Source organism: Phasianus colchicus, chromosome 4 (genome assembly GCF_987193195.1).
Source record: "Phasianus colchicus chromosome 4, bPhaCol1.hap1.1, whole genome shotgun sequence".
In the NCBI taxonomy this organism is placed as follows: Eukaryota; Metazoa; Chordata; class Aves; order Galliformes; family Phasianidae; genus Phasianus; species Phasianus colchicus.
In genome coordinates this window covers 63,518,430-63,540,304 of record NC_143439.1, presented here as the reverse complement: position 1 = coordinate 63,540,304, position 21,875 = coordinate 63,518,430, and the positions used below count along the sequence as shown (strand labels likewise).

Below are 21,875 nucleotides of genomic sequence, written 5' to 3'. Positions count from 1 at the left end.
AGTTGACAACTTGTGCATTTTGCAAATTCTTTCCACTATTCTGTGTGTCAGTTTGCATACTATTTAATAACTGTAATGACAAATACATATATACATTTTTTTTAACCTGACAGACTTAAGTGGCATCCCCTTTACCTACATGTAGGCCTTTCAAGTAATGATTTCCAGGTGCTTGTAAGATCAGGAAGTAACTAAAGTAGTATATTGTTTTTCTGATCATGACTTTTTTTTACTGTCTTTTGTTATTTTTTAAGTTTGTTGTCTCTTCTGATTACTTTCCCCAAATACCTACTGTCTACAAACTGCATTGGTATAAAGGATTAAAATCCTTTTCAGATGTGTCGATTTTAGCACTCTGATTTAGAATGAGGGAATAAAAATATATTCAGACTCACTTGTCTTTTTTTGTTTAGTTTTCTCTACACATTGTATCCTCTGTTCGATTTTTGTGTATTCAAGACAAGTGAGGTTATGAAGAGTTTGACAGCCAGGTGAAGTTCAAATTGTGACAGTGAAGCTGTTAGTTGTGGTTTGTAACTAGTAAATTAGAGGAACAACTGTGTTTAGAACAAGGAGGCAGAGAGGGTTGTGGAAAAGTTTATTGTTTACATGTTCAGCTTTCTCAGTGCTAACATCCAAGTTCTTGACTTGACCAGAAGACTATCAGGTGTAATGATCCTATTGTAGCTCAAATGTTGGAGGAGGGAGGAGGGAATCTGCTTTGGGCCTGCATGTAACTGTACACTGATGTATTGGGCTCACATTTGTTTTCACATTATTTCTAGATTACTAACACTGCATGTTTAAACCTTACTACTGTGTATTAAGCTGAGTTATCATAAGTACTGTGTTAATACTCTGTAGGTTTTGGAGGGTGCTGAAGGACAGTATTCTGGAATGCAAATTGGACAGCTGCAGGATGAGGAAGACGAAGCTGCAAATATTCTCCAGGATGATTCATCAGACTCTTTCAGGAGTTCTTCTATTGGTATGTTGATAAATAAAAGGAAAAAAAAAAAAGAATAGAAATACCTTTAGGGTAGATGTTACAGGTGAATCTGCTGATTTTAGAGGCTGAAGACTCACTGAAATGAATGTAAAAAATGAACAACCAGATCAAAATGAACTTTAAATGCTTCTAATGAATAACTTGCTTTAATCATTGCTAGTTTATTTTTCGTGTTTTATAATTAAGCTCAATCCAAGTGCTTTTAATTTGCATCTAAAATGGTGTTTAATGAATTGCCTTTTTTCTAAAGCTCTTCAGCAGCCTCACCTGTTGAAAACCATGAGCCATAGTAGGCAGCCTTCTGATAGCAGTGTTGACAGATTTCCATCAAAAGAAGATGCAGTGGAACCTATTGATCATGAAAATAAGGTGAGAAAGTGGTCTTGTTTAAAATATAAAGCAACTAAGTTTAAAAAAAAAAAAGTTCGTGATTGTGTAAATCAGTGATGAGTATGGTTAGCTTGTATATGTAGGGTACTTCATTATAAGTCAAAGTAAAAAACATTAAATAATAAATCTGAGTCGTAGTATTTAATGTAAGATGAACACACAAGCGTTAATCTTGAATGCAACCATGAGCAAAACCATAACAGATCTCTACTTAAGCTCTGAGAACAGAAACCTTTTTTGTCTGTACATTAACAGTATACACCAATTACCTGAAATATTTTTATTGCTAGCTGCATACATAACTGATCTCAGAAGGTACCTACGCCTTACTGTAGCCTCTCTTTCAGCAGAGATGCTCATGCAGTTCTAACTGGTGGTTATTTCCTCTTTTGTTTTTTTGACTTTAGTGTTGGGTCTTGTTCTGAGCTAGGACAAAAGGAGCTAGGTTTGTGAAAGGCAGAGCTTAGATTAACTTGGGCTACTGTGTAGGTGTAAAACTGCAGAAAGTTGTCGGTGTTCTTTGGAAACAACTTAAGGATGAATTGCTTCTCATTCAAAGTTTCCAAAGATCATTGTATGGTATCAAAAAGTAGCTTAGCAATGCAAGTCTTGAGTAATTTCTATAATTAAAATTAAACTATATTAAACTCTGATCCTTGAGACAATCTTCTCGAAAGCATTAAGTTTAAAGAGCTTTTTTTGGAATGTGTATTAAATGTATTTCATTGTATCACCTCTGAAATTTTGGGAGTGTGCTGTACTTCTAAATCATGTTGTGCTTCATGTTTTATTTAAATCAAAAATTAATTTTTATCTCCATAAATCTTGTGATTTGCCTTCAACAGCCCTCCAGGGTAAAAGGAGACATAGGTCACTACACCGATGGAAATTCTGCGCCTTTAGTACATTGTGTTAGACTTCTGTCAGCCTCTTTTCTACTTACTGGGGAGAAAGGAGGTAAGTTTCTCTTCAGACTCATAATAGCTCTGATTTAGATGCTCATACTAGACTGCAGAGAAACCTAGAAACACTTAAACTTACACAATTTTTATAGTGAGTCCCATTTTGACTTATTTGATGTACATAGTGTTGCTGTAATTTGCTTGTCTAATACTTAATTATATCTACCATTTGTAAACTCTTGAGAGATAAACCTAAGGGGCTATTGCCATCAGTTTATAGGCTGTGTGTGTGGACCTGACAAAACAACCTAATAATCAGTATGTGATTTCAGTTCATAGGTAGGTGCTCAGTTTTTTGTCTCAAAACTATCAATACCTTAAAGCTAAAGAAATAATTTTCTTGGTCACAGTTCATTCTACAGAAACTCCTAAAAACAAGTTCAGAAAACCATAGTTCTAATATTTTTACAATAGTTTGTTTATATTGCCTAATTTGTGATACATAAATCAAGATAGGTAGTATCTTTTTTTTTAGCTTTACCTGCTATCTGTGTTTTCATTCAGAAACGTTGTTTGTTTGTTTGTTTTAAATATACTCCAAGGTACTAATATGATTGTCCCTACCTATGCTTGGGAAACGTAACTCCAGGAATTAAATGATTTTGGTATAAGAAAGCAGAGAATTGAGCTAAGGTTTTTGAAAGACCTAGCTGGAATTCCAATTTCAACCTTTTTCTCAATCCTAACATCTTGATGCCTTTGTGTATGCTAGTGTGGCCTTTTTTTATATATATATGACAGTGAAAGGTAAAACCTTTTTGATAGTAAGCAATTACTATAAATAGTAGAAGAGGCTTGTCTGGGTCAAAAGAGGAATCATTTACCTTTCTTGAAAATGTCCATACAGGCTTTTTCTGAAAAGCCTGTATGATACATACGCTTGTTTTAGTTTTTTTCTCTGGGAAGTTTGTCACAGGTACATCTGTATATGTCATTATGACTGAAGTGAGCATTTCAGGTCTGTTTGTTCTTTTTCTAACCTATTACTTGTTAATTAATCTGCTAATGGACTATTCCTGGAAAGGCAATGTAGCAGCTGCATTCTCAGCAGTGAAGGAAGTGAGCCTGGAAGTGGGGGATTATTGTCATTATTTCTCCTCCTACCAATAAATAAATAAATAATTGCTTGCTACCACTGATAAGCTGGAAGTACTTGCTCTGGCCTCTATCTTTTTCTGTTTTATTCATACTATAAGCTATTTATGTTATAAAGAGTTATTAATTAATTTAGAAAACAATTTAGGAAACTTTTCAACATTTTATTTTTCTTTTACTAGCTTTAGTTCCAGATAGAGATGTGAGAGTCAGTGTAAAAGCCTTGGCAGTAAGTTGTGTTGGAGCAGCTGTTGCCCTTCATCCCGAGTCTTTCTTCAGCAAATTGTATAAGATACCCCTTGAAGCAATGGGAGAAGATTATGGTATGTTGTAGTTCAGATCTTTTTTTAATAATATGTTTGGGTTTTCAAATAAGTGAGGCAGCATCTGTACTGGGAAAACTCTTTAAATCCAAATGTTGCATCAGTTTGTATTAACTCAGATGAGTAAAAGTTATTTTAACACATCTGTTACATTAAAGTTATTTATTTCTCACATGGCTGCTTCCAATTTATTTCATTTTAATTTCTAGATAATTTCAATGTCATTAGATTAGTTTTTATGAATAATAAAATATAATCTTAAAAATTATACAGTATCGTCAACACAGACTTGGAGAATTCAACAGTTTTGATGCTGATAGTGGTAAAACTGGGGTGTTAGCCAGAGCATTTTCTTAGATGCCCCAGAGAATTTTGGTTTGGATTGCAATATAACATCAGATTTAGATTAGATATTAGGAGAAATTTTTTACTCAGAGGGTGGTGAAGCACTGGCACAGGCTGCACAGAGAAGTTGTGGATGCCCCATCTTTGGAGGTGTTTGATGCCAGGTTGGACAGATGGGGCCCTGGGTGGTCTGATCTAGTGGATATCAATCCTGTCCATAGTAGGAAATTGGAACTGAATGGGCCTTAAGGTCCCACCCAAGCCAATCTATGATTCTCTGATATGATTGACCAGAGGTTTTAGATATAGTAGTTGGTATGAGTGGTGTGATTAATATGTTTAATGTATTGAAGAGATCTGTGTAAGTTAGACCAAAGAAAGGCTTACTGAGAAAATATGCTGGTGTTGATCCATATGGTCAGTATCTCCACTGAAAAATTTTTAGGAATCAGTTGAATCTAAGACAAGTATCTTTAAAATAAAGTAGTTGTAACTTGTTTTCCTAGAGGAGCAGTATGTATCAGATATTCTGAACTACATTGACCATGGAGATCCCCAGATTAGAGGAGCTACTGCTATTCTCTGTGGAACAATTATCAATTCTATTCTACTTAAATCACGCTTTGATGTGGAGAAATGGCTAGTAAATGTCAGAAGCTCAACAGGTAACCATTTTTTTTTTTTTTAAGTGTATCTCTTCTTTTCTGTAGCCAAAACATTCTTTTGTTTCATTATTCTGTATTCTTTTTTGTTAGGAAATCTATTTTCCTTGGTAGACTGCATACCTCTATTACAGAAAACACTGAAAGATGAGTCCTCTGTTACATGCAAGCTGGCTTGTACAGCTGTGAGGGTAAGCAGAAATAATTATCTGTTTGAACTACCATGCAGATTACAGGGGCATTATTTGCTGTCTAGGATCCACTATTCTCAGGTGTGTGAACATGGAGCTGAGAAGACTTCTTCCTCAGAAAGTTGATTCTAGAAAACATGAATTTCAGGCATAAAAAAGAGGAACAAACAACTAGAAAATAATAATGTTCGTAGATCATGTAGTAGTATAATATAAAGATGATATCTTGGGTAATGAAAAATGTTCAGGTATGAGCTGTCATGTTAAGTTAATCAGCAGTAGGGCGAGTGCATTAAGTATAAAGATTACCTAGGCTTGGCAGGGAAGTACAAATGTCTGTCATCTGGATTATTCTGTTTGGAAATCAAAGAAGAAATGATAGTAATGACAAGGAAAATAATGATTGTTTTTTATATAATTAAAAAATAAAAATGAAACAGACAGATCTTAGAAAAATAATTGCTGTAAAATGGGTGAAAGATCCTTCAGGCAATTGAAATAGAAATGATAGCTGAATTAATGAGTTCAGGTTACAGTGTGAAAATTTTATTTCTGTAATAAAATCTGTGAAAATTGTCCTGTTAAAAAGCAGAGTGATATTTCCTTGAGGAATTTTCTAAAAATACTCCAAAAAATAGGAGAGTGAAGACAAAATGGAGACCAATGGAAATTAATACTCCAGTGAAAGGCACGGTGTGACTGTATTACAGCTCAGGTGTCAGTGAGACAGTGTGGCTTTTAGTATGACATAGATATTTGGTAAATGAAATGATGATTTCATGAGATAAGAGGGATCTGTGGTGCATGAGGGATTTTCCAGCTACCGGAATGATGCTATCCCTTTAACCAACTGTTTCATGATCTCACTATTTATGTGAAAGGGTTTGATTTGTGATTTAGTTTGATTTTAGAAGATTCCAGTAGATATTGCTCAGTTCAGACAACTTACACTAGTCAGTTATGACTTTTTACCCTCAGTACATAGTGCAGTCTGACTACATACCATTTAGCAGAAATATTGAGAAGCATTTTGAGTTGCTAATCCTCAAATGAGAAAGTGTGTTGTGTAGTAAAATGAGACTCAAGACTTTTTAAAGTTCTGTAACTTTTGGAAAAAGTCACATGTTGTTCATATTGTTGAGCAGTCATTAAAATGAAGAAGCAGGACTTGTTCAAAATCTAGAATCAGAACCAGCTGTCTAAATGTATCCCAGGGAAACTACCTGAGATTGTTTTTGAACAGATAACAGTAAGTGTTCTTAAGCTCCCTTGTTATTTAGATGGATGTCCTCTGAAGCTTGGATTCCTCTCCAGAGTTTAAACTCAGCAGCAGGTTTTAGAAGTTTTCATGGGGTTAGCCTTCCAAAGTAGCTCCACTGGTGCTTTTTCTGCTAGCTCTTAAGCAATAACTTTTCAACATATGTTAAATAAAATAGATGTTGACAGTCAAGCATAATTGAATTTAGAAAAACTTTTCTGTAGTATAACTGAAAGTTGCTTTTTCTTTATAGCATTGCATCATGAGCTTGTGTAGTAGCAGTTATAGTGAACTAGGCTTGCAATTAATTGTTGACCTCCTCACGCTGAAGAATAGCTCATACTGGCTAGTGAGGACAGAACTTCTGGAAACACTTGCAGAGGTGGATTTTCGGTAAGTGTTTATATTTTCCATGAGCATTGTAACAGCAAAGATGCTGTACATATGATGCTGGAACCGTAGTTGAGAGCTTTTCCTTCTGAAAAATTTGAGTTCCATAAAACTAGTTCAGACCAATCATTTGTGTAACAAACATCTGAATTCCATTGTCTAGTTACTGGGAGTAATAATGCTGTATGGGAGATTTTAGTTGAATCTGTTTATCTAAAGCTATCTTTAAACAGTGATGTTTGGAATGTGTTACCATCTTTTCAAAACAGTCTGATACAGTTTTAAAGGGTAAATGAAGGTTTTTAATAAGGAAATGTAATTCTTCTGTTGCACTAGCCAGATAGTAGTTCACCAAGGAACTTGTCTTTTCTAAAGGCAACCGATCATGTGTTTACTTATCAGGTTTTCTCTGCAGCTGTGTTTTCAAAAATAAGCATGTAAACAAAACGCCAATAGCACTGAAGATAGATTAATAACCTATAATGTTAGCTAATATATCTTAAATTTTTTTTTTTATCATAGGCTAGTCAGCTTTTTGGAAGGAAAAACTGACAGCTTGCACAAAGGTGTTCATCATTATACTGGTGTAAGTAAATTATTCAATCAGAATATTTTGTTTCTGGATTAAAGTACCAGTGGGGTTTTGGTATTTCATGTTTAAATTTGGTCAGCACTGATATATCTGTCTGATATCTATATATCTATATATCTAAATGTTTTGTATGTGTTAGACTCGTGTTCTGACACTACAATTGGAAAGATACTGTACTACTGAGATACCAGTATCTTCGTGTTCTCTGATCTGTTTGTGATTTTGCTTGTTTTTAGAGTTAAAAACCTTTCTGCATTTCTGTATTTAAATAGTATTTTTTGGAATTTAGTGTAAAGTTTATTTCATGGACTTGTATAAAAAAAGAAATCTCACTTACTACTCTTAATATTCTGGTCAAATGATGAAAGTGTTCCATTTACTCCACTGTACTAATGTATTCTATAGCTACTAAAACTTCAGGAGAGAGTGCTCAATGACGTTGTAATCTGTTTGCTTGGAGATGAAGATCCAAGAGTACGACATGTTGCTGCAGCTTCATTAATGAGGTATGTATGTATTTCAAAAAACAGTTTATGAACATTTTCATTGTGGACATAAGAAGTAAAATAATCTCATAGTGTTGTTATGTTTTTATTTAAGTAAGGCAGAAGAGACAAATACAGCTTTGTTATATCTGGAGCATGCATCATTCTAAATTATCAGACAAGTTTGTTTTGCTTTTATTAGCATTAGAGTTACATTTAAGATAATCATGTTTTGGGGGTCACTTTCAGTTTAATTTTCTGCTTAAAACTTTGTATGGAGGAGTGATTTCTTTAGTATCCTTACAGTAGCTGATGGACTTAAAGTGAAACAGTTCTTTTGGGTCATCCTAACTTGCATACATGGTTTCTATGTAGCATATTTTAAAATTTTCATGCTCTTTGGTTGTAGAGTAAAGTAGCCAAACTTGTTAAAAAGTGGCTGCTGTCTGTATGCTACTACAGCTGCATTTACTGTCCAGAGGCACCAAACAGTAACAATTAGTTGGTAGTTGGTTTATTTCAATTCAAGAATGCTGACAGAGAAATACTTCAGAAAAGTGGTTGTTATAATCTCTATAAGTCGAGATCCTATCTAAAAGATATATGTATTTTTCAGCTACCATGTGTTTAAAACATTTATTTTCTTTCTTTAATCACAGTAGAGACCAGTTGTGTAAAGATGCATTCAGTGTAACAGTCCAATGTGAGTTTTAGTAACTATTTTAATTTACAGTTTGATTAGGATGTGCATCTTTCTGAATTGTGTATTACATAATTTCTAAATATTTTTGTTTTGGGCAATTTTGTCAAGGCTTGTTCCAAAGCTATTTTATAACTGTGATCAAGGACAAGCTGATCCAGTTGTGGCAGTAGCAAGGGACCAAAGCAATGTCTACCTGAAACTACTAATGCATGAAACACAGCCTCCATCTCACTTTGCAGTGAGCACTATCACTAGGTATGTTGTGTGGCATGTCTCGCTTTAAAATGTGGATGCATTTTAATTCATAATGTCTAAAATCATATTTAAATCCTGCTTATGCCTTCTTGATCAAATTTGTAAGAGCATCTATCATAGTTTTAGGCTCCATGGAAACAGGCTGAGGTTTAAGGGGTAGACTGGTGTGTGAGTTTCTAGTGATATGTTTGTGCAGTAATTGTAGTGAGTCATTATTCTGTGATGAGCTTCCTTCTCTTCATCCCAAGGTCTCTCTATTTGTCCTTTAAATTGCATGAATAAGTGTACTGTTGACAGCTAATTGTGTTTTCAGATATGTTAATCAGGGCTTATAGCTCTAAACATCAACTGTCTGTCTTGCAAAAGTCTGTACTACCTGTATAAATCCTAATTTTGATAATGGAGTCTTGTTGCTGTGTTTTTGCTGCCAACTGTACACTCCTAGACTTTAATGTTTGCTCCTCAGTCTTAAAGACAGCCTGAGCTGTATGGATATGAAACCTCTTTGCTTCTATCAGTTGTAGAAGTTTTTAACTATGTACCTTTTCAATATATAATTTTGATCATGTAACTCAGGGTTTATATGTTGTAATTTTGAAACAGTGGAGCTTTGTGAGGTGCGCATTCTCTACAGTAGTGTGTGAGCATGCAGAAATGTTAGAGGAGTGTGAGGAAAAGGAGAGATTTATGCTAAACTGGTGACGATTTCTGGAAAGCCTAGTTAAATGCTGAGTTGGTCTCGTGTTTCTGTGTGCTAACAAAGAAATCTGGTTAATAAACTAAGTATGAAAATAGAATTAGCTCGTATTTAGAATGTTCTCATACTTTGTATTTCTTAATACATTTGAGCAAGCTGTCTATAAAATCTTTGTAACTTAGGCCATGACCATTTTTTATTACGGTATTTGAGCGTTAAGTATGTGTTTTAGTACTATAAATATGTTTATTTCAGAACATATAGAGGTTACAATATGCTGCAAAGTCCAACAGATGTCACTATGGAAAACAATCTTTCAAGGGTTGTTGCTGCAATTTCCCATGCGTTGACAATATCCGCTACAAGATCACTTACAGTGAGTTTTCTGAGTTGCTATAACGGTTGACTTTTTTCTTATTTTTTATTTTTTAAAAATTCCTGTGTATATGTATCTGCAGCTTTGGTATTGTGACAAAAACAATATATTTAATTCTCGCTTTTAAAGTATTTTGTTGTTGTTGCTGACACTTCCAGTGATTCATGCTTGGTTTTTACTTTTCAGTTTGGCTGCTGTGAAGCTTTGTGTCTTCTCTCCACAACCTTTCCAGTCTGCACCTGGACTGTAGGATGGCACTGTGGGTATGTTCTTCATCCAGTATTCATGCTTCTGATACTAATGCATATGAAAACATAGTACTCTCACTTGGGTATCAAATGTTCCAGTTTAGATACTTACTGTTAAGCTCATCTTAGGAGCTGCTCTTTTGTATGAAGTTGTTCACTGTTGTCTCTATCAGTGAGCTGTGCCACATGAGCTGTCAAACTAGCTACTGAAGATGTGCACATATGTACTTTCTTCATCACTGTTGATAATTTTGTTAAAATTTTTGAGAGCTGTTACTAAGTGTTAGCAGTTCTACTGCCTCCAGTCAACCTGTTGACCAATTTGTGGAGTTGTGCATTTAGTCATCTCCTTTTATTAGAATGGTCAGGTCAAGTCCTATCCCAGCTGAGACCAGGACAAGTATATTTACAAGTGTTTCTTCATAGGTTATAGTACCTTCCTATTTAGATTAGTATGCATACTTGCTAAAAATACGTTTTGCGTTTCTTTGTATGACTCTCAAGAGACATTGCTACTCTTATTTAACTCTTATGTATCTTGAAGTTTTATTACAAATTTTTTTTTTCTTTTCAAATAATACTCCCTTTGCTTGTCATCAAGTCTTTCTTTCCAATTCCCATTCTGGGTTTAAGTGTGTCATGTTTGGCATGTGCTCTACGAGTTGTCTTTTGTCTTAGATGACTAGACTGTGGGTCTAGTTTTATAAATTGTTGTAACAAGTGAAATGTATTAGTATGTGATCAGTATTTAGCCAAGAAATAAAATAAAATGCACAGCTCTTTTAGGAGCTGGGTTGGTTATTGAATAGTGTATGTCTGTATAAGGAATATTCCTTCCTTATTTTTGCAGACTTGCAACGACTTTTTCTGTTCTACATAGCTTAAGAAAAACCTATATTTAAGATGCACCAAGCATTCATAGGTGATGCAATGACATAACCTCTACCCTTTGCTCTGATCCTTTCTTTACAAATTTTGAACCTATGTTCATATTAATTTGGATTTTATTTTTGTTGCATGATGCGAGCATTTGTCATACTGGAAAACAAGACTGCAAATTTGAACTTCTTATGTGAGACATGAGAGTTTTTACAAAAATTCTTTTCTGTCTTTTGAGGCATTGACATTTCTTAAGGTTTAACAGCCACTGGAACTGCTGCATTCTTATGTAAAATTCAGCATTGTTTGACTTATGGTTTCTAATCTGTATGTAGAGTAAACAACACTTGCAAATTAAAAGATATTATGATATTAAATATATTATGATATTAAATATATATATTAAAATACATTTTTAAATGAACTACACTGTAATTCCTAGCATAGTTTTGTAAAAAAAAAAATATATATATATATATATATGCTTATTGTAAACTTTATTTTCTGAAATTGTTCTAATTGTGTTTAACCTGAAACACTAGATAAAAGGCTTTTGAATTTAAAAAGAAATAATCTTAAACCCTTTATTCAGAGATGACATAAAGTCTTTTCCTGAAATAAAGTTGGTAGTATTGTATAGGTCTAAATGTTTGTTTTGCTGGGTCTTGCACTTTGGCCACAACCCCATGCAGTGCTACAGGCTCGGGGCAAAGTGGCTGGAAAGCTGCAGAGAGGAAAAGGATCTGGAGATGCTTGTTGACACCTGCCTGAATGTGAGCCTTCATTGTTCCCAGGTGGCTATGAAGGCTGACAGCAGTGTAGCCAGCAGGAAGGGAAAGTGATTGTCCCTCTGTACTCTGCATGGGGAAGGCCACATCTTGAGTACTGTGTTTGGTTTTGGGCCCCTCAGTACACAAAAAAGATATTGAGGCTATGGAATGTATCCGAAGAGGGTCAGTGAAGGTGGTAAAGGGTTTGGAGCATATCTTATGAGGAGCAGCTAAGGGAACTGGGATTGTTTCACTTGGAGAAAAAGAGGCTCAGGGATGATGTTATCACACTCCATTAGTGCCTGAAAAGGAGGTTGTAATGAGGTGGGAGTCAGTCTTTTCTCCTGGGTAAAAGTGGTAGGATAAGAGGAAATGATTTTAAGTTGCTCCAGGGGAGGTTCAGGTTGGATGAAAGGAAAAATTTCTTCTCAGAAAGAGTAGTGAGGCATTGGAACAGGCTGCCCAGGGAGGTGGAGGAGTCACCAACCATGGAGATGTTAAAGAAATACATTCATGTGGCACTGAGTGACATGGCTTAGTGGGCATGGTGGAGATGGGTTGATGGCTGGATGATTCTGTTATTACAATTGCCTAAATTCTTCCTACTTTGCTATGTAGCAAAAATATATTTTTATGCAATAGCTTACATCTCCTGTCCCTACTTTCAATGTTTTCAATCCTTTTAACTGGAGATAGTTCTAAACCATAGCATTTAGCAAGTAAATATTGAATTCATCTGTTGTTCAGTAGATGTCACTAGTACCTTTGATACTTGCTATTTTTTAATAAATAAATAAAAAGCTCTTCAAGAATATAAAATATTTTCAGGTCTCTGCTGTAGATGTTTTTTTTTTTAAACTCATACTCAAGTTAAATGTGTTGGTTTTTAGTACTGATTTTTTTTTTTTTTTAAGATTAGTGGTTTAATTTAACTGTTGATGTTCTTGAGGCTTCTCAAAAAAGAAATCATGACATTCCAAAATTGTACCTCTAGTGTTTCCCAGCCAAGTCCTTCAGATGACACTCAGAAGGGCTGCACTGTTGGAATGGCCGGCATGGTCCTCTCTCTTCTTTCATCAACATGGTTCCCTCTGGACCTTTCTGCCCATCAGGATGCTTTGATTTTGACTGGAAACTTGCTTGCAGGTAAGGAAAAATAGAAGTATCCCATCATTTTTACTATTAGCATCAGAACATCTTTATCTTACTCTCTTTTTGGCAAAATACTTGGAAGATTGACCAGAAGAAATAGAGACAGAACTTCACACTCATAAGGTTTGAAACACTTATGGACAGTAGGCTTTTTAGTTCTGAACAGCTGAATTTCATCCACATTGCTAGCTAGAAGTGTGGATTGATTTCTGCATCCGTGAAAACCAAAATGCTAATCTGGAATCTGGTGGTCATCTCTTCCCATTCCTCTGTTTGTTCTAGAAGTTGAAAGTTCTACTTGTGTTTCGTAAGACCTGTTTTGCATTGTAAGAGTTTTAGGTTTAGAGTAATTTTTAAAAAATATTAAAGGATTCCCCAGGGCTCTCTTGACTAGTTTGCCGTTGCTTATAGTTTCATTAATAGCAATCAGATAGCGTGCACTTAAAAAATTTACAGGCAATACCAGCCTTCAGTGGTTGCCAACATTTTAAATGAGAGACTTTGGACTTCAGAATATCTTAAATTGGAAATGTCTTCTAAGAACAAAGGTATAATTCCCTAATAAGGACATTCAAAAATATGTCTAATATCGTGTGGAGTAATTGCCAGCTGAAGAAGTAGGGGGTGGGGAATAGTTGGGTAAAGGTCTAGGACTGTAGAGAATTACAGATTGTATTGTTAAATGACTACATGTGCATTCACATGTATTTATGAAAGCAGCAACATAGCAAAGACAAAGAAAACATTTTTACACCATTAATCACGTAAGGGTAAGTGCTTCAACTGCTTACTAAGCATTTTCAGGTGTTCCTGTTTCTGGAGGTGAAACAGTCTTTGCAAGTAAACTCAAAGCATGTTAAGATTCATATATGTGTAACTGACGCTGCTTTTAAGCTGTGGAATGAACAAGTGACCTCATGAGATTCCTTCTGTTTTCTGTTGTGTGGAAGGGCAAGCATGTTAGGTTAGTTAGATCTGATACATGCATCTTGGGTTTTTCCTGTGCTCCTTTTGCAGGAGAGAGCTCTCCAGAGAAAAACTAATCCACGACTCACACAACTGACAAATGTTTTGCCATTTATTTGTTGGCTTATAAATGTTTCTTTCAGTTTTAGCAAACAAATTGAAACCAGTGTAGTTTTGATACTACTTTTGCTAAATGTGCTGTTCACTTCTACTATTATATTGCTTTCTGACAGATTTATTATGAGACAGGATGAAAAAGTCATGTAAGTGCTCCTGGAAGCAGCCACTTCAGAATATCAGTCCTAGTAGACAAGATTTCTCTATCTTTTTTTTTTGTTTAGCATTAACGTGGCCCTTGACTTTAATTCTCTCCTTCCCTGATAGAGGAAGTTTTATAACTTTTATAAATAGGAATTCTATTTGCTTAGATTTCACTGCTCTCAGCTAAGGCAAGCCATTTAGATACTACCTCAGAGTTGTAAATTTGCCCTAATTTGCCTAGGGGAAAGTCCAGTATGTTTATTGGAAGCTGGATATAAAGAGCTATTCTTTTTTTTTTAATCTGTTTAAAATTGTGCTCATACTGCTATTTTTGAAAACTTAAACTCTTTTTCTATTTGAATATCTATTATTAAAGATGATAAGCATTCTTAATTGCAAAATTTATTTTCTTTAATTGATCTGATTCCTGTTACAGCAAGTGCTCCCAGGTGCTTAAAGAACCCTTGGAGTGCTGAAGAAGATTCAAACCAAGGAGCTGCAAAGCAGGAGGAACCATGGCCAGCTCTGGCAGATCGAACTCTTGTTACTTTGGTAGAACAGCTCTTTTCTCATCTGCTGAAGGTCATTAATATTTGTGCACATGTAATGGATGATGTTGCTCCTGGCCCAGCAGTAAAAGTATGTATTACAAATGAATAAAATTGCATGACTTAAATATTGTTGAGTTCAGTACTGTTTGAGGATAGTCATTTTAGAGCTGACATAGGCAACAATCTAATCACCTTCTTTGTGGTGGGGTGGTTTCACACCAGTAGGCAACTGAACTCCACCACATTGCTTTCTCTCCCCCTTGTTAAAAATATAGAGGATGAAGAAAGGCTTATTGGTGAATGATCAAGCAATAACTCTTGTCTTCTGAATGTCCTGTAGAAAATGTTCTGATTTCTGAAATAAGTCATGTGAGATTTTTTGATGTTTGTTATTTTGAGGTATCTGTGTTTTGAGACTGACTGTGAGGTAATGTTATTAGGATTAGTGATTTCTTAATGTTTTAGAAAAGTGTTGGTTTTTTTTTCTTTAACATTCTTTTATCTGGGATCAAAAGAACCTTTGGCCATTGAGTTCTGTTTCTGTCTGGTTGACTTGTGCTAAAGTTGAGAAGAAGAGTAGGGAATATATTAAACTTCTTCCTTTTCACACAGGAAATCCATGTCATAAACCTAAAACTTGAGACATTTTGATTAAACTGACAGTCAAATAAAAGGTAGTTTAAACAAAGTGTGAATATGCTTATATTTGTATAGAAGACCAAAAGCTACTTTTGCATACCTAATTAATAATACTTTTTTCTTTAATTCTAGACAGCGTTGCCTTCTCTCACAAACCCACCTTCTCTTAGTCCAATTCGGAGGAAAGGAAAAGAGAAGGAGCCTGTAGAGCAGGTTTCTGTGCCAATGAGCCCTAAAAAAGGTGGTGAAACTAGTCCAGGTAGGCTTACACACTTAAATGGAGACATTAGGTGGGAGGCTTAATAGGATTATGGGTACAACACAGAGAGTAGAAATATTTGAGTAGCTTGTCTTAAATTGTAGATGGAAAGGTTGTCTGGTTTACTCTCAGAAATTCAGATTCTTTTCAGTATTGTGGAGCAGGAAAAGCAACTGTGGTGGGATTGCTTCTTTTTCTGTGAAAAGTGACTGTGCTGTTTAGGTACAAGCAACTGAATCCTTTTTCTCTTTTTTTTGCTGTTGTTTTGTATTGCCAACTTGCTGTTTATACAGTTTGGTTTCTGCAGTTTTCAAAAATGCATGCAGATCCAAAAATTCATGCTGTTAACTTGGGTATTTTGTTTAAAAATCAAATATGTTAGATTATATTAAGTTGTGTGTTATGAGCACTCTAGATAAAGTATAGTATGCTAATTAATAATATATTTTTAAGCTACTAGGCAAACAGATGCTAGTGCTCCTGCTACAACAAGTAAATCATCTTCAGTAGGAAGCTTTTATCATCTTCCATCATATCTGAAGTTATACGATGTCTTGAAAGCAACCCATGCTAACTATAAGGTACCATATGATATTTGATTGATTCAGAGTGTGCTTGAGCAGTTACTCTATTTTCCTTAAACGTGGTTCTGGCTCTGCTGAGGCAGTAATCCCCAGCATTCTGTTACTAAATTTACAAAGCCAGGTAAAATTGGTTCAACTAACTTAAACTGGGGAGCAAGGTTCGCTGAGAAGCTCAAATGATCCAAATCTTATGTAGTATTGAGGGTCTAATTTGCTTGATTTTTGTAAGCAGTAAATCCACCTTTTAAAACCAAAATAAAAACACTCTATCACCAAGAAAACAACCCCAAAACCTGATAAGCATTATCACCATGTTTCTTGTTTCTCTGTTGCCATTATTTATGCTAAGTAATCCTTCACTGTTTTGTAGTGCAATATGGTCAGTGTCTCTCAACTGTTTATTCCAGGATGGGTAAATTGTTTGCCTTGTTAGTGACGACAGTAAGTGATGAATTCCGTGGAGGTGTAGTATTTTGATTTCTGCATCTCAGAAGGGTGGATTCTTAAACACCTGTGATGTTTCTGAGAAATACCTTATCACTCCTCCATTATTTATCAGCATTGTAGGCTTCCCAGATACTGCAACTACTGTAAGTTAAAAGATGCCTTTCTTTTTTTTAATCAAAATAAAGTTTTATCTTCAGCAATTCATATGGGATTGTGCTGATTGAAGTACAGTGAAATTTTAGGAGACTGTTTTCTGTTAATACTTGTTTCTTTCTGCAATTTCTGTCTCCTTCTCCTCTAATTGTTAAGAAAAATATTTATTTTTGTTACCAGGTTACTTTGGATCTCCAGAACAGTAATGAAAAGTTTGGATGCTTCTTACGTTCTGCCTTAGATGTTCTGTCACAAATCTTGGAACTTGCAACTCTTCAAGACATTGGAAAGGTACAAGACGTGTTCGGTTTCTGTTTGTGTTTGTTTGCAGTTAAGTTGTTCCCGTTTGTTGTTTTACCAGGAAGAAGCATGTATCATGGATTTAAAAATTGTTTTAAAAGACAATATTCCAAAAAGGTGTTGTACTACGAGAAGGCTGGGTAAAATACTAAAGCAAATTTACTGCGTTAAATTGGTGCTTCTGAAAGCTGTAGTAAACTTATACTTCCTTTGTTTCATGTGGAGAATTTTTCTCTTTCTCTGTTTTTTTCTTCAACAAGATAGTTTCCCTTAAGTCATTCTTACTGCAGCAATACTGTGTACTTAAATACACTCACATTAAATATGAGAAGGACAAGCCTTCTCCTCTCTTCTCTTGTCTTGAAATTTTCATTATCTATGATGTTGGGCATTGTGCTATTTCAAGAGTTGTGAAGCAGATCTTGCATTGTCCAATTTTCATATTAATGCTTTTATATAATATAGCAAAATACTGTTAAGTTGTTTTTCTGCTTTTTTTTTTGTAGTGTGTGGAAGAAATCCTGGGATATCTAAAATCATGTTTCAACAGAGAACCAACAATGGCAACAGTTTGTGTACAGCAGGTAAGGAGGTAACTTTTTGGTTACTCTAAGGCTTAACCTGACATCCTGTGCATATCAGCTGGATTCTGATTATAGCCCCACATACTTCTTAGGGAGGCAGTGTGGGGAAGTTTTCATCATCTGTTCTGAAACTTCATGCTATCTGAATTGCTCAGGTTCCTCTTGAACTGCTTCCAGTTTGAATATCTTACTAAATGCTAAGAAAGTAAGTTTTGTTTCCTATCTTCCCAAATGTGTTCTGTAGCCATTTAACTATATCAGAAGACCTGGAAAGCAAAGAACTGTCTTAATGATAGATTTCTGCAAGTTTCCAGGTGAGCATCTGGGCTCAAGTTACCACAGTTTAATTTTGGTGGGAAGAGAGCTTCAGTGGACTGTTCTAAATTGTCAAGTGGTTGTTTTTGCAAATGAAATGTTTCCCTATCTTTTTTGGACTAAGATGTAGATTGTTTCATTAATTCTCCCAACTTTTCTTCCGTTATCTCATATTTGACAATGTGATCCACAGTTTGCACTTTCAGTTTGTGATTATCTTCTCTCTCTAGTCTTTGAAAGGGCGAGGAGTCAAGTTTTGTATAGTCCTAAAATGATAATATTTTTTTCCCCATTTTTTTCTCTAGTTACTGAAAACATTATTTGGGACAAATCTGGCTTCTCAGTATGATGGCTTGTCTTCAAACACCAGCAAAGCTCAAGGCAAAGCTCAACGCTTAGGTTCTTCCAATTTGAGACCTGGTCTCTATCATTATTGCTTCATGGCACCATATACCCATTTTACACAGGCACTTGCTGATGCAAGTCTAAGAAATATGGTTCAGGCTGAGCAAGAACACGATGCTTCAGGGTAATTTTTTTCTCTTTCAATATAATGTTGACTTGAAGTAGAATATTTTTTAGTGTTTTAAGTAAATATCATAAGGGAGTATTGTAAGTAATACAAAATTATAGTGTAGTGTGTTATTTCTTCTAGATTTGAGTGAAGTATCTTTTCATGGCAGTCCTGGGTGGAATGCTATTGATTATCACTAGTGTGTTTTCCAAATCAAAGTTAAGTCATTAAAATGGATTTTGCTTAATTTTTTTCAAAGCATAGTAGTTTAAAATAGATTTGAATACAGCTATTAAATTAATTTTCTACCTATAGAGAACAGTCAATAGTCTTAAAGGAAAGGCTGGAAAATGACTAAAAGACACCAGAAATACTTTACTAGAAGTTTGTTGTCTTGATATCTGCGTGATTCTGATATAGCATACTGTAGGTTGTTTCTGTTGTTCTTTCCTTTTACTAAGATTCTTGAAGCAGTCAATTAATTAAAAGTGGCATCAGGTAATAATGCTTCTAAGGACCACTTGTTTATACCTCTGGTGGTTTTTTTTTTTTTAGTGCATGTTTTTCTTATCACAGGTGGTTTGATGTGCTGCAGAAAGTTTCTACACAGCTGAAAACTAACATTGCCAGTGCAGCAAAGCACCGTGCTGATAAGGTACTCGTGTCTATGTACTTCCTTCTGAATGTGCTGTACAATAGTTTTAAAACACTATTCCCCCTTAAAACTTCCCCCCTTTTACTTTTTACTCTTAAAAAGTAATTTGGTTTTGAGTGAAATGTTTTCAGATATTAGATTACTTCAAAATTTCTCTATTACAGAATGCTATTCACAATCACATTCGTTTATTTGAACCCCTTGTCATAAAAGCATTGAAACAATACACTACAACAACATCAGTGCAGCTACAGAGACAAGTTTTAGACTTGCTTGCTCAACTGGTTCAGCTACGAGTTAACTACTGTCTTCTGGATTCGGATCAGGTTCGTACCTTATTTCTGCAAATTTGTAAAACAAGGATATCACTAGCAGGGTAATTATTTACAGTAAAAAAGCATATATATTTGCCACAATCCATTCATTGTAATGTTGGTTAAAACAAAGACATGAAGCAACATGGAAGAGCCCCACCAACTATAAGGAGCTTCAGATTCCTGTCTTTATATCAGTGTAAATGACTTTGTGCTCTCTGTGACAAATATAGAAGAACTGTCAATCAGTTTGACTATAGAAATAAGATGATGTGGATGATACAACTAGTATTGTTTTACTTAATAATATTTAAGTAAAGGTTTATTTACAAATAGTAAAATGGAAATATCCTACATTAAGAGCATGGACTGGTAATGAGCATTGTGGTTGGTAGACATTATTTGATTTTTGATGATGAGGGAGAATGTAGTGGTAAATACCAACGTATTTGTGGTTGTCCATAAAAACAGTAAATTTGTAATAATGAAGTTTAATTTTTATTCAGTACAGTATTTTCAGTATTTTTATAAACTAGTATGAGTTGCAGTTGTAACTTTCTTGTAAATTATTGCACAGATTCGCAATACGTGAATGCTGAATCTGAGGCTTTTTGATTGATTCCTGACTTTTTGACATTAATGCCTCAAATATGTTACAAAAGTGAGAGAGGAAAAGTAAAGTTATATTGTTAAATATACAACATTTACAGCTAAATTTCAGCCTGAATTAATGTAAACTGTAATGAGCATAGCAGTAGTCAGTACCATCAGTGAGATCTTTTGTAACTCCAGAGGAAGCATTTCTTAAAATACCAGTGAACTGTAAATATAAATGATTTTCAGTGCATACCTTTTCTTTTTCTCCTGCCAAAGTTCATACTTCTCTAACTCTGTCAAAACAATTTCAAATGTGAATTTGTTTGTTTCTGTTATGTAAAGTTTTAACTCTTCATTCTCTTCAGGTGTTCATTGGATTTGTGCTAAAGCAGTTTGAATACATCGAAGTAGGACAGTTCAGGTATGAAATTAGAAAAGATTCTTGATTCTTTGAACGGTGGGAGTTTACAATTCTTATTCTGAAGCATGTAGTGGTTAGATTCGCTAGTTATTTCTTCTTTATAAGGAAAAAGTAGTTACGTTCTAGGCAATGTACCTGTATATTTTCTGCCTCCAGTTGTAGACTTTTCAGAAGATTTAGATTCCTGTGGTTGAAGAAGCTATGTTGTGCTGTTTATCAATTTGTTATTTTAAAATTATTTATGTGGGAAATCCCCCAAGGTTTTGCTTTCAGAAATCAGCAGGATTCACCTGCTGAAGGGAGAGCTACTGTGGACTCGTATGAATCCATTTTGTATTCTGCACATCTGCTACTCTTTTTGTTGTGCCTATCATCATAAGCAGCGTGATGGAAGTTTTGTCAATCATTTCTCTTACTGTGTGCATTAATTAGTATGCTATAATTTAGTAATTGAGCAATTGTCAGAATTTGAAATAAGTGAAGTCCTTTGGAAAAAATCGTACTAAAGAAGGAGGCAAAATTACTGAAATACCATGTAAAAGCAGAAAAAAACCCACTTGTTTAAAAGATTCTTAGTGTAAACAGATTCATTTCTACTAAACAGAGTTGTGCAACTCAAGCCTGACATTTTTGTTTTTTATTTTCAGAGAATCGGAAGCAGTTATTCCAAATATCTTCTTTTTTCTGGTGTTGCTGTCTTACGAGCGGTATCATTCCAAACAGATAATTGGAATTCCAAAGATCATTCAACTGTGTGATGGCATCATGGCCAGTGGGAGGAAAGCTGTTACGCATGGTAATTTAAAAAACAAGACAACTCTGCAAAATTAGTGATAGTTTAGCAATAAATTAAAACCACTACTGAGTACTAAGCTGTAGAAAATGGTGATCATACTGATTGTATCAGAAAATGCTAGCTTTTAAATTTTAATACATGAAATAAGTTTCACTTGAGTTCTTTAGGAAGTTTGTTATACCCTAATAACGTTAGTCCACAACAGTATTTCAAAGCAATATTTTGAAGACCTTGATTTTGATTCTTAATCTTCTTTCCTTTCCTCCACATTCATCTTTTAAATAGTCATCTATGTTATACTTACCAGTGATTCTGCTGAAAAACCTTTTTGAAAAATCTTTTTATCTCTGTGAGAATGGGCAAATTTGTATGTAATATAATCTTTCTTATACTAGAAGTAAAAAGACATCTCTGTGTCAGAAGCTTTTTTTTGTAGAGAAGGGGGAAAAAAACCAAAAAGCACAGTTTACTTTTAGTAGTTAAGCTTTTAGTAGTTAGATGCTGCTTGAGAATGGCTTGTCTCATACTAAAGCAACAAAAAAATCTCATTTTAGCAATACCAGCTCTGCAGCCCATCGTTCATGATCTGTTTGTGTTAAGAGGAACAAATAAAGCTGATGCTGGAAAAGAGTTGGAAACCCAGAAGGAGGTGGTGGTGTCAATGCTGCTGAGACTTATTCAGTACCATCAGGTAAAAGAGGAGGATGATGTCCCTGTTTGTGTTCTGTGATAACGTT

At 34.8% G+C, this 21,875-nt stretch overlaps 1 protein-coding gene across 2 annotated transcripts in view; it reads left to right on the top strand.

Moving 5' to 3' along the window:
* The window catches only part of HTT (huntingtin), a 74,600-nt gene that overhangs the window by 19,751 nt on the left and 32,974 nt on the right, over positions 1 to 21,875 (top strand). For both annotated transcript variants that reach the window (XM_031588320.2, XM_031588319.2), the window contains 24 exons: positions 865 to 988; positions 1,260 to 1,378; positions 2,245 to 2,356; positions 3,639 to 3,779; positions 4,631 to 4,789; positions 4,880 to 4,977; positions 6,489 to 6,628; positions 7,148 to 7,211; positions 7,623 to 7,723; positions 8,514 to 8,660; positions 9,613 to 9,733; positions 9,920 to 9,996; positions 12,625 to 12,776; positions 14,446 to 14,648; positions 15,332 to 15,458; positions 15,912 to 16,039; positions 16,823 to 16,933; positions 17,449 to 17,526; positions 18,147 to 18,370; positions 18,932 to 19,010; positions 19,175 to 19,336; positions 20,287 to 20,342; positions 20,990 to 21,138; positions 21,693 to 21,829. In XM_031588320.2, coding sequence (XP_031444180.2) covers positions 865 to 988; positions 1,260 to 1,378; positions 2,245 to 2,356; positions 3,639 to 3,779; positions 4,631 to 4,789; positions 4,880 to 4,977; positions 6,489 to 6,628; positions 7,148 to 7,211; positions 7,623 to 7,723; positions 8,514 to 8,660; positions 9,613 to 9,733; positions 9,920 to 9,996; positions 12,625 to 12,776; positions 14,446 to 14,648; positions 15,332 to 15,458; positions 15,912 to 16,039; positions 16,823 to 16,933; positions 17,449 to 17,526; positions 18,147 to 18,370; positions 18,932 to 19,010; positions 19,175 to 19,336; positions 20,287 to 20,342; positions 20,990 to 21,138; positions 21,693 to 21,829 — 3,009 coding nt within the window. The remainder of the gene's footprint in view (positions 1 to 864; positions 989 to 1,259; positions 1,379 to 2,244; positions 2,357 to 3,638; positions 3,780 to 4,630; positions 4,790 to 4,879; positions 4,978 to 6,488; positions 6,629 to 7,147; positions 7,212 to 7,622; positions 7,724 to 8,513; positions 8,661 to 9,612; positions 9,734 to 9,919; positions 9,997 to 12,624; positions 12,777 to 14,445; positions 14,649 to 15,331; positions 15,459 to 15,911; positions 16,040 to 16,822; positions 16,934 to 17,448; positions 17,527 to 18,146; positions 18,371 to 18,931; positions 19,011 to 19,174; positions 19,337 to 20,286; positions 20,343 to 20,989; positions 21,139 to 21,692; positions 21,830 to 21,875) is intronic.